The sequence below is a fragment of the Mercenaria mercenaria genome, chromosome 1 (genome assembly GCF_021730395.1).
Source record: "Mercenaria mercenaria strain notata chromosome 1, MADL_Memer_1, whole genome shotgun sequence".
NCBI lineage: Eukaryota > Metazoa > Mollusca > Bivalvia > Venerida > Veneridae > Mercenaria > Mercenaria mercenaria.
Window position 1 is genome coordinate 40,542,160 of NC_069361.1, and position 12,901 is coordinate 40,555,060.

General features: G+C 33.8%; 1 protein-coding gene across 1 annotated transcript in view; it reads right to left on the reverse strand.

Moving 5' to 3' along the window:
• The window catches only part of LOC123523216 (uncharacterized), a 197,073-nt gene that overhangs the window by 30,602 nt on the left and 153,570 nt on the right, over positions 1-12,901 (reverse strand). The window contains 12 exon segments of the mRNA XM_053541968.1: positions 646-896; positions 1,511-1,670; positions 4,080-4,298; positions 4,499-4,699; positions 4,970-5,126; positions 5,551-5,726; positions 6,195-6,312; positions 7,082-7,322; positions 7,989-8,160; positions 8,441-8,687; positions 11,799-11,926; positions 12,134-12,300. Coding sequence (XP_053397943.1) covers positions 646-896; positions 1,511-1,670; positions 4,080-4,298; positions 4,499-4,699; positions 4,970-5,126; positions 5,551-5,726; positions 6,195-6,312; positions 7,082-7,322; positions 7,989-8,160; positions 8,441-8,687; positions 11,799-11,926; positions 12,134-12,300 — 2,237 coding nt within the window.

Genomic DNA, 12,901 nt, shown 5'->3' on the forward strand with positions numbered 1-12,901 from the left:
AGTTTGGTGACTTCCTCGCATGTAGAATCCTACGCCCCAAGCGACGTTCGAACCCACATTCTTGACAGGTACGTGATTTGAAGTCATAAGGGTCCTTTAAAAGATTAACTAAAATTAACTAGCGCGGTGTTTAATATATTATATAGTGCTTTAATGTTGTATTTGTTACTTACTAAACGATATATAAAACTACATTAAGCAAAGTGTCTACTAATTTTACACTTTCTTTCACTTTTACAATAATTATTAAACAGAATGATACCTTAAATTTCTATTATTAATGCTTGAATTGAATGAGCTATTTTCGCGCATTTAATTCTTGTGATAAATTAATGGTTTGTATTTCAACCTAATCATCCGCTGAAAAGGTCTTTCGATGGATTCTCAGGCGGCTAAAGTATATAAGCTTAACACCAGTGACTCAGTCATCATGTTTGTAAGAAGTACATAAAAAGTTAATTTTTGCGTTGTTAACACATTAATACACAGCTTATCGAACTATCGACAACAGTCAGAAATGAAAAGCAAAACTACAATATAAAAGGGAATTTTCTTCCACTAAGTCTTTAAAAAGATTATTGACAGTAAACTATTAAGGCTATCAGCATTGATATATCTCAAATAATAAAATATGACGAGAAGTACCAGCAAGCGTTGGTTTTACATCTGCGATAGGTAATGATCCTTCATTGTCGGACGAAGTATTTTGGTATGTACGATTGTGTATGTCTTCGGCAAGTGGAAAAGATCCAACAGAAAACCAAACAGAATCTATATTGTCGTCATTGTCGTCTGATAAATATTCAATGTCCGAGAAATTCCAAGCAGCTGCTAGTACTGAGCTATCCTTTTGATATATAACACCATCAAAATCTGACGGTTCTGCTTCAGATAATCTAAATTCATGACATTTGCATTTAGTATGTACATGTAAAATTAAGAATCGTAACGTATGGGATAGAAAATGTTTTTCAACACATATATCATTCTCATTAATTCTTTCGCACAGGCTTTGATAGTGTTGTACTTTTTTGGTGATAACACACACTCTTATAGAATTTAAATAAAAGGAAATTACAAAATTATAGATGTAAGCAAAGAGCGAGAACTGAAAATAATACAGCTACCTGTTATACAATTGCAAACGCATTTTATTACCTACTTCGCTCTTTACTGACACAGAATATAACCATTCTATATTTTTCTGTCTTATTTTTAACTAATAAACTAAGTAATACATGTATATATATAATGTTACTGGATAAAATTTTATATCCGTCAAATTTTAATGCTGTTCTATTATCTTAGAAAGTATGCAGGCAACAGTCAATACTGAATAAGAAAATGCAGGGATATGGAACGTTTAAAATGTATATATGCATTTAGAAGAAAACTCATACATTGTATAAAAGTCAAAACATAACATTTGCAATAAAGTACATGTATTACACTACTGTTAAATTGTTGCTTTTATGTGTTTTGTAAATAATGTAATGATTAATGAACATACCCAGTAAACATAATGTCCGGTGGTGTTGTATCAACTACGAAACCAGTAGTTGTTGCTTGTAGTATATCACCTTTATTTGTTTTAGCTCTCAGTGTTGTGAAGTAAGTTTCGCCGTGATCAAGATCAACAGCAGTTTGCGCAAATCCAGAGCTTGATACACCTAGTACAAAATATTGTATAATCGTGCCAAGATTGATTTTCAACACGTTTATAACTACGAAAAAAGATAAGGTAGCTTTCGTAAATATTTCTGATTCAGCCTAATGCATACCATATATTAATCTGAAACACGGTGAAAATAGACATATATGATCACTTGTGACTTTTGCCCAACGGGACCCCAGACCTGTTTCTTAAAGTTATAATCCTGGTTATATTAGATTCCGTAGCGAATGTAATAGGAAGGTAATTTTTCTACAGCAACGCATAAAACTTCCGTTAACGAAGACATTGGCTGAATAATTTTACTTGCAAACGGATATAAATATGTTAACTTTCGATTTCAGTGACACAATCGCCATCATTTGGATACGTCCGTAACATTTCCGTAATGAGTCGGAAACTACTCTGAAGGAAGAGGCTAATCTCACGGTCCCGTATGAATAGTGAAATAACCCGCAGGTAGCTATTTGTACCTTCATTCAACTGATATATTTTCTTTACTTTTCTTTAATTTTCAGTCACACATAAACAGGAAGTGATTTCGAATATAGAAAAAGGCTAATTTTATGTCTATGTGCAATATTGTTGTCATCGTATGATATATATGCAATAAATCAATGATTGTAATTGTGAATAATAAAAATATCATCTATAGAAGTTCACATCATGGTTTGAATATCTTGTAATATTCTTACCTTTTCCTTCATATTTCGGTTGATAAGACTAGAAATAAGTATTGACAATATTCAGAGAGTGTCTGTTTGTATGTCTGTCTATCTATCTATATCTGTATCTTATGTATTATCTTACTTCTTTATTCATGCGGGAAAGCCGTATTCACTATTCATGTAGTATATCTGTATCTTATGTATAAAGTTCAATCCGGATAAGTGTGAGGTATTGAGGATTACTCGAAAGAAAAAAAAAGCTATCATCTACAATTATACACTCCACAATGTAGCACTAAAAAGTAGAGGCGCTGCTAAATACCTGGGCGTCACACTAAGTAAAGATCTCAGTTGATTAAAAGACATTGGTAACATCACATCAAAAGTAGATAATTCACTTAGATTCGTAAGAATAAATGTCAAAACAAACAACAGGAAAGTAAAAGAAACAGCTTTTATAACACCTCTGCAAGCTTACAACTTAAATACTGCTCTTCTATAAAATGTCACTAAAATCTACAGGTCTGCACTTGGTACTGGCAGTATTCTACAAGACTGGAGGACTGCTATCATTGCCCCTGTATACAAAACGGGCCCACGGAGCAAAGCCAGCATTTACAGACCTTTTCTCTTACTTGCTTCTAATTGATAGAGCATGTTTTAGTATTAGATATGATGAATCATCTAGCTTAATTCCTTCCAACATGGCTTCCGCTTAAAGCACAATTGTTAGTCTCAGTTAATTGATTTTAGTCAATTTTTGATTACCTTGAAGCTGGGAAATAGACAGACCTAAAAGTAATGGATTTTAGTAAAGCGTTTGACAAGTAGATCACATTCTTTTTTTCTACAAGGTACATGTATTTTAATTAGGTTTTTACATATATATAGTAAAATTTGTTGATATTATATATAAATTTTCGTCACGTGACACTGTCTTCGTTGATTTACAGAAATCGACAAAGGCTGGCGGTTTAATTATATCTATTAGGGACCCGCGGATCATTAAATGTTTTATGATTTTATATCCATTCGTTTCTCGGCCATCCAAGTCAAACTAACGGGCGAATGTGTTCATTAGACTGTTTTCAACAAATCTACAAACTTATTTGCTTTCCTATTACAGTGATTTTGAACAGGATTATAACTTTAAGTGCAAAAACAAAAATGAATTCCCAGAGGAAACGCAAAAATAATACTTTTTAACTATTTTGGCTAATTTTAGATCAAGACACCTGTCTAATATTTCGCTTCTTATGATTATAAAGTCCGATAAACAAACTTTGATGTTTTATAAACCTGGATAGATGAGGTTGAATGCTTTCAAATATGTTAATTTTCTATTTTTCTTTACACAGCTGTCTGCTTTTTCGGGACATGTAATAGGGGAAACTTGAGCATTCAAAAGCCCTGAATAGCTAAAATATGCCATTTATGGACATATAAGGATGTGATTTAATATCGTATGTACATTGTTTATGCTTTTTTCTTTCTTTTTGAAATTCGTTTTCTTTTGCATTTAGTACATCTGTATTTGAGTCAAAGTAATACGTATTCATATAAAATGTATACATGTACTACGCGTGACATTAGTCGTCTTGTAAAATGTACAACGACCCAGTGACAAAGTCCTATAAAAGTTAGAATACTGTATCATTAAATATAAAGGCAATTTTTCTACACAGATATAGCATATAGTTCAAGAAAATATACACCAACACGAAGTTTAACAATATTACCATCACCGGCAACATCCTCCGTTTCCGTATGTATTATGCCATTCTCAAAATACGGCTGTACATCCTCGGCACCAGGGGTCGTACCAATCGACCAATCAAAGGCCATGATTCCATGTAAACTGCTTTCAAAACCGGTGAACCGTATTGTAACGGTATGAGCATCAGCCTGGTAATCTATATCGTCTTTTAGGTCTTCATACGGACCATCATGCACGGTTCCTAATGAAATAAAAACAGTCGTGATAATTAGGAAATAAATCATTATATTACATGATTGTACTACTTTTCTTCTAAATTTTAGTATTTTTAGGTAGGACATAGCAAACAAAACTTTGCTAACATAAAGTATATCATCAAATTATTATGTGTTGTTATGAGTATATTATTTGTTTTTGTTTAAAGGTAATTGCACTATTCACCTGTAACGTCCTCAGGGACAACAATGATCGGTGAAGATATTTTTACTGTGCTCCAGAGTCCTGCGCCGTTACTCGCCTTCAGCGACACATAGTAAACTGGTGCATCAGAACTTTCTGTGTCTGTGTTATTCAATGAACATCGGATATATGCACTGCTAGTTGATACTTCTGTTTCTGTCCACGGCAGAACATCGTTTGAACCTGATATACATATAAACACAATCCAATGCTAATATCTAATGAAACCAAATGAAATAATTAATTTCTTTTGTACCTCAAGATATGAAGTTCGATTAGTTATTGCTTAACGTCTTAACAACATTTCTAGAATACAAAAAAAAGAAACAATACTGATAAAACAATAATGGAGCTATCAAATAACAATGTTTTAGCACAAAAGTCGCCAGTCTGATATTCAATTATTTGATATTTGTAAATACATTGTATTTAATCTAGTAAAAAGATGTGTACCTTCTGCTGTTCCTACTGAATACTGAATGGCATGTATTCCACTTTGTGGATCACTTGCTGACCAACATACTTTGATTCCGTTATGGTCTGACTGATATACATAGCCATTTATCAAATGCTCCAATCCGTTTAGTACCCCAACTCTTATCCAGCTTATCTGAAATAAGGTATACAGTGTACACATACATATGTAGATCATTATTCTTTAAATTATCTTTGCATTAAGCGTCTTATAATTGCAAGAGCTTGATATAAAAGCAGACTGACTTGCGTCATGATACAAATGTATATGAACTATTACAAGACTGGATGTTTAAAGATACATATCTATGTACTGGAGTTTATTGACCTTTTTGACCTAAAGGTATAAATCATTCAGCAAATTTACATGAAACACATTTAACGTACATACGACATATATTACATTATAACATATAAAATAACCACTAGTTTGATTCTTAAGACCGACAGAATTGAAATAAACGAGTTACACCAACGATTGCCAATAAGACATCAACGTACATACGTGTAATGAGAGTTATAGCATTCTAGATAAATGATATTATTAAACATGCAACTACCTGTGGTGGTGTGTTTTCTATAATGAAGCCATTTGTCTCGTATGTTGAGATCAAGCCAGCACCGTTAATTGCTACAAGTCTTGAAATATATCTATGTCCGACAGTGAGCTTTAACCCAGACTCTTTATGGTTTGTTGCATTGCCGTCACTTATTTCAATCCAATTTCCATGCGTAGCTGGTAAAAAATTATATATACTAGGTACAAAAATAATAGAAAAAAGGTGCTTACCTCTCGGAGATAAATGAAATTAATTTCAAAACGCTGCATAAGGTACAAAAAAGGTAAAATGCATTCTACTTTATATGTCTTGAAAATTACAATATTTATTATTCTACTTTCTATTATAATTTAAACAAACAATAACTTTAGTATGTTTGATATTAAAATTGCAAGTATAGAAAAATGTCTCGATACACTCTTAAGTTAGTACTAAAATTAACCAGTGAGTGTACATTCCCTACAAACATTGATCGCAGCAACGCATCATGAGCCAGAATCTGCAAAGCAGGCTGTCCACAAATAGATACTTTAGTAGCAAGATATTGAAATTGGGTACCTCAAGTACCAACCAACAGGATAAATTGATATTTAAAATCAATGAAAGCAATAGTCGAATAACGAGAGTGTGGGTAAACATGAAACCTGGATGCCACTGCCGAGTCACCCCTTGATTTTGCTCTAGTAGCTGGAACCTCAATCGCTTAACACCCGATTCAGGGTCGATGAATTTGAAATTAGCAAGCACCGTTGATGAATTGACCTTTAAATGCAAAAACAAAAATATATTTTAAAAATTTCTTCCAATAAACTAATCTCAAGTGCGTTGAATGTAAGTTGTTTAAGGTCACTCAGACAACTTATAGGTAATACGGTGACTGTCCAGTGTTTTGATGGCGGAGAGAAAGACACCGGAAGTACAATCGGTAATCATTTCAGGGTACATATGGACATTTAGGCAGAAACACCAATCTGTAACACATGACAGAATTCTATAGCCAATAGACGTTTTGAATGTGCAAGTGATTTGAAGTCAGCTACCTCAACATCGTATATTTTGGTAATTAAAACAATGTTAAACATCATATAAAATGAAATAAACAATATGAGTTCTTCTGTTGCATTACAATTGTTCTGAAGAAGGCAAACAAATATTGTATGTAAGATAGCAAAAGTGTCGCTAAACATGACAAAAATGTTGCAGGCTCGGTTTGAATGAGCCTGTTCCTGAACGGTAGTTGAAATTTGTGCCACCGTCCAAGCCCTCTAGCCCCGAGTTGAGAAGAACTCAACATTTACACATGCTACAAGTACGAAAAACATTGCTACAAGTACAATAATCAATTTAGAGACATCCACAGATGCTTAAATCTTCGCTAAGTCAAGAAAAACATAAATGAAAGTATTCATGAATCCAAAATAAAAATACAATATGTCAGACAGTGATATACATAGTAAGAGATTTGATGAAATACGTTTTAAGGTAAACAGCATTGCTAAGCGTAAGAGCTGAGCCGTACAACGTATATAACCTGATATTCTACATCCTTGCCAGTGGAAGATCCATCGTGAAGATATTCAAGTAGTGGCGGAGTCAGATCAACAATAAATCCATCCGTCGTAGCTTCAACATCATTTAGTGCACCGTTCGTTGCTTTCACTGTGCTCTTTACTTCATCTTTGTGGTCAAGGTGAAAATTCCGCCATTCAGCTGTTTTAGATGATTTTTCAAATTTTGACCATTCTTTAATGATAACCCAATCACTACCGGACCTGTGAAACAGCATTTAGGTTAAAATGCTTGAATCTACTTCCGAAAGCGATCTCCTGCTTTTAGCAGTTATGGTATCAAAACATTTAGAAAAACCTTTATTTGGCTGAAAATTATATAATACTTCACCGAAATGTTAAATGCAACTTCCCCGTCTGTTTAATCTGAATATATCAAATTCCCGGTAATTAAATATATCATGTGCAAAAATGTCCTTTTGGTTTTCTGCGCATGTGATATGTTTTCATATTGACCATTTAATTATAATTATTGTCTTTCTTTACTTTCTTTCGCACTGTGTTACTTATTGCAGCAATCAAAGTTGACAAGTCACTTATTTATGTTTGCTTGTATTGCGTTAGTCGAATTACAGTCTGATTATCAAAACAAAAATGTATACGAGACATTTACTGTTATAAATATTTCACATATTAATCTTTTCAATAAATGTTTAAATTTTCATGTTTTCATATACTTCAAAAAATACTACATTCATGAGAGGGTGATATGAAAATGTGCACCCTTCGAAATATGAATGCTTGCAATAACAATATTGATCGATGTGTTATATTTCTCTGAGTTAAAATTTTGTATTTGACCATCTCAGGAATGCAGTATTTATATCATATGTCATACAAATAAAACAGCGGTTACTTTCCTGATCTTACCGTTTTCTTGCAACCTGAACATTGTATTCTCGGATGCCTGACTCTGGATCATAATAATTGTCCCATTGAGTCTGTACCGTAGATTTGGATGAACTATATTTCATATCGGTGAAACTTTCAAACTTTCCGTCCACAACAAATCCCATTTCAGGCTTTGTTAGGTCAACACGTACTGCAAATACATTAACATATATTATAATGTTTTATAAATATGCAAGTTGAGCTGATATGATGTCGCATATTTAAATGTCCGATCTGGCACTGGTGTTTTTGCAGTCTGAAACTTTCAAAAAGTACTAAAACTGTTGTAAGCATATTAACAAAAAAATGTTTAGCTTTCTTATTGAAATCGCATGTATAGATAAGAAATAATACATTGTAGGGTAGGCAACAAAAAATTGATACTCTTTTAGCTTTATTATGTACATAGTTACATTTGAAAGTTAGATTACCTCCGTCTGACGTCCCTGATACATTTCTTTGGTTAACAGCTCCGTTGTTTGCCAAGACAAAGGGATAATAAACATGATCATGAATCAATGTAGAATTGTCATCTAAAGACACACAATATGAGTGCGCATGGTATTTGAGTGTTTTCAATTTAGCAACATCAGTCAGTCCTGCCTCTGTACCAACACCTACTTCGTAGGAGGAAATCCCAGATTGCGGGTCGTAAAAATCATTCCAGTTGAAACATATCTATTTTAAATCATAAAATACTTTTTATATAGATAATTAACGTTAATTGATTTTATGCAATTAATTTTAGTGTTTATTGTTTACTTTTGTACAGCTGATCTAAAATAGTTTAATTGCAAGTATTCATATCATATAATTAACCAGTTCTTTATGGTATATCAAACATTGCATATGATTTATATTTAATGTAAATGCAATCAGTCGTTTAAAATATTTATAATGAACATTTATTTTCTCAAATACATATGTAATATCAAAAAGTGTTACTGACGTTTAATTAAGAAATGAAACATATATCTATCAGATAAATAATAAATTGTATTCTTTACATATATGTATTCTTAAGATGGGCTAACATTTTAGTTCAGCGAATATCAATAAAACGAAGATAGATGCTTCCAGGTCAAGGCCATAAGCACAAATGTCACAACCGTGTATATATGATTCGCATGTCACAAGGTCATGTGGTTTACCAAATTAAATATTAAGCTAAGTGGGTCCATCTTTCTTGGACATTGGTCAATTGTGCAATTGGGACCAGCAGCATTTAAAGTTTGAACTTTTCATTCTACTTTATTTTAGGAGAAAGGTCTGACAACTCTGTGAGCTACACTTAATGACTGCTCTCTGAATTTCTGACCAGTGTCGCGCTCTAGTAATTGATAATGGTAACCGGAGTCAAATCCGCGACTTCAGGATTCAGTAACTGGACGTTCTATCCCCGAATCAACGTACCTATTCCACATGCTTTAAGGTTGGCTATCTAGCATGACCCACTCTGAGCATGAAATGCGTTGAACTGATTCCTTAATAATATAAACGTAAAGCAGGTACATGTACCTAACCATCAACATATGATGTGTGCATGTACCCGACATGTAGGGTCTCAAACAAGGGTCATGATATAATATAGCTAATGTAATTACAGAAATGAACTTAACATAATCATGAATAACCTGTCCCGATTTTTAACGCTTCTATAGGTATCCGATCCTGACCACATTCTGTATACAAGACGTAAACCGTAAGGGTTTCAAACAAAAAATGAGGGTTGAAGTCCCGATTACTAGGGCTCAAACTAGTTCAAAATTCGAGAAGTGTCAAAATAGTAAAATTAACTTCCATAACCCGCCTTGACCTTTATGGCTACCCAAGTTACAAGTCATTTGTCGCACAGTTTAGCTATAACGTATATTTACACGTCTGTGTAGCCTCTGCTAACGAAACCAGGTCTTCGTCGGGCCCACAAGACTGTTGATCTTGTTGCTCTGTCTTCTGTCAAGGCAATGAGTATATACGTTTTTGGATCTTAAGGTTTTTTTTTTTATATATTTATACAGAAACATTTTTATGTTTCACATGTCATGCCTTTTTGTTTCAATTACGTGTGTTAGAGATTCACCTGGCGTGGATGACTTTTATTTACACTGTCCCGTGTCTTTGGAATTTGGTGGGGGTAAGAGTGAGGTTTGGTGCGCACCATAAACAGGTTTAAGCTCCCCAGTGGTGTTTATGCCACTGACCGTTCCAAGGCGGTGCCCCACTGTGTTGCTATATTTGTTCGTTTTGTTCTCGTGTGTTTGCTTTGTGTGTGCGTACGTACGTGCGTGCGTGTGCGTTTGTGTTTGTGTGTGTGTGATTGTAATGCGTGCTGTGGGATCCGTTTTGCGGAGGCATCGTTTTTGGAACATTTTATTCCTTGTATGATATATATCCTTGTTTTTTTAACCAAATACTCTAACAAAACCTAGAGATCTGTGTCTAAAGAGGAAGTACATGCGGGTCGTGAGCGACACTTGAGGGAAATAAGCTACATGAGGTACAGAAAGATTCAATCACTTAAGTCGACACTGATAAAGGCTCAGAATGACATCTTCACACATCTTAACCAAATCCCATAACAGTCCTCGTGCTAATCGATCTTTCTACAGCTGTCGACACAACTGACCACCAAACACTGTTTCATCGCTTCGAACATCATTTTGGAATCTCAGACAAAGCACATGCATGAATGTCATTTATATTTTTTTGAATATGTATATGTTTGTCTTGTTTTTATATATGTATATATTTCACATTCATGCTTTCTGTTAAATTAATGTGAAAATGTATACAAGACGTTTGTGTTGGATGTTTATTTTTTGTTTTATTTGCATTGTCTTCTGTAAAACACATGATGAAAAAAATGTATAAATGTGGTGTAATGATTATAATATGCACACAGCGGCCCAATCCAGGTCAAGTATTTAACCAGATATTGTAAAATTGCAAAGTTCTTCAGCACCCTGTGTCAGCTCAAATACAAACACGATTGGCCTGCATATAGCCTCAGCAAGGGAGCAGCTATATTTATTTTGCAGGAACTAATAAAATCCGTCAAATCTGATACCTAAGTAGTATTACTTTTTAGAAAAAGTATTATTCACACTAAAGAACATAAATAAAGTATATTTGTAAAATTGTTCCTATTTTATTTAGATTTTCATCGGATACTTGTTTGTATAACAATCGATATTCTTATTAACAATGTCAAGTAATTGTAAAAAAAATGTGAAATAATTTAATAAATGTTTATTTTTGAACAAATATATAAGGTCTGAATACATATATTGACTATAGTATAATACAATAATGCCATATTTTGTAGTATCAAATTAGTTGATTTATTAAAACACATCTGACTTATATGAAACTAGTAGACTGTTAATCTTTTTAAATTTTTTAAAATTCAGGTACATTTGTAACAGGGGCCTCCGTGGCCGAGTGGTTAAGGTCGCTGACTTCAAATCACTTGCCCCTCATCGATTTGGGTTCGAGCCTCACTCGGGGCGTTGAATTCTTCATGTGAGGAAGCTATCCAGCTGGCTTACGGAAGATCGGTGGTTCTACCCAGGTGCCCGCTCGTGATGAAATAATGCACGGAGGGGCACCTGGGGTCTTCATCCACCATCAAAGCTGGAAAGTCGCCATATGACCTATAATTGTGTCGGTGCGACGTTAAACCCATCCAAAAACAAAACCAAAACATTTGTAACAACTAGAAGGAAACATTATACATTAATATCTAACATTAAATGTCAGCTACACATCAACGAGTGACCATTGTTATACCTGTTTTGAATATTTTGTATACTGCAGGTCTTCCTTGAACAATGGACCATCATATACATTCCCTGCCAATGGGGGACTGGCATCAACAATAATAGCTTGATCAGCTCTGCCCACAGCGTATAATTCAACTGAAATTTACACAAACGAAAAACAGCTAAATATGGTTGTGTTAAGAACTCGATTCTAAGATAAGTAGAAATTGTATAATTACTCTGCTATGTAATAAAATTAGTTAATCAGCGTTTTGTGCAGCGTTGTAACTCTGTAATGTTTATGTTTAAATTTGCAGAATTTTATGTTCTGCCTAATGGAACGAAACAGTAAAATATATATACCGTTATTTATAGCACGTAAACGTATCCAAGCTGGAATGCCATCTGGAATGTGATGTGTATAATTGATGTATTGCGATTTTAGTCTTTTCGTCCATGACATCAGGCCACAGTTTCTCGGGTTACTTCCGATACAAAGCTCAACGGAATCAATGCCAGATTCAATGTCCCTACAAACAATAAGTTAATTAATGACTCTATTTATAACAACAAAATTGTAGGGAAAGAGAGGAAACAAGATAGTTAAAACGTCGTTTGCCATCTTTTAGTTCCATAGACACACATTGTAAACAAATAACAGTGTTAACTTGCTTCTAGTAGTGCAAACGAAATACTATATGAATAACAACTGATATGATAAGAGGGACCTCAATTATTTGAGATCATTTATTGTACCCCCGTTTTCGAAGATCGAACACCCTCTAGATATCCCTGTTATTAGAATATCAGAACTCGAAGGACCGCGTCACACCAAAACCATATTCTGTACCAATGTATTATTGATTTATAATAGCCGACCGCATCTGAAAAAATTGTGGACAACAAAATGGCTTAACGAGAAAGTTATTATCATCAAAATTCTTCTCTGACAAACTTACAAAGGAAATAACTCTGTAAAGTTTTGGTTCCTGCACATTGTATTTCCTTCACGTCCTCTAAAATTGTGTGACAAAGGTTAACCTAATTCCTTGAACAGTTTTTCAGTTATGTTCCGGAGAAGCATATTAACAAAAAAAAAAAAAAAAAAAAAAAAATGAAGGGACAAATGAT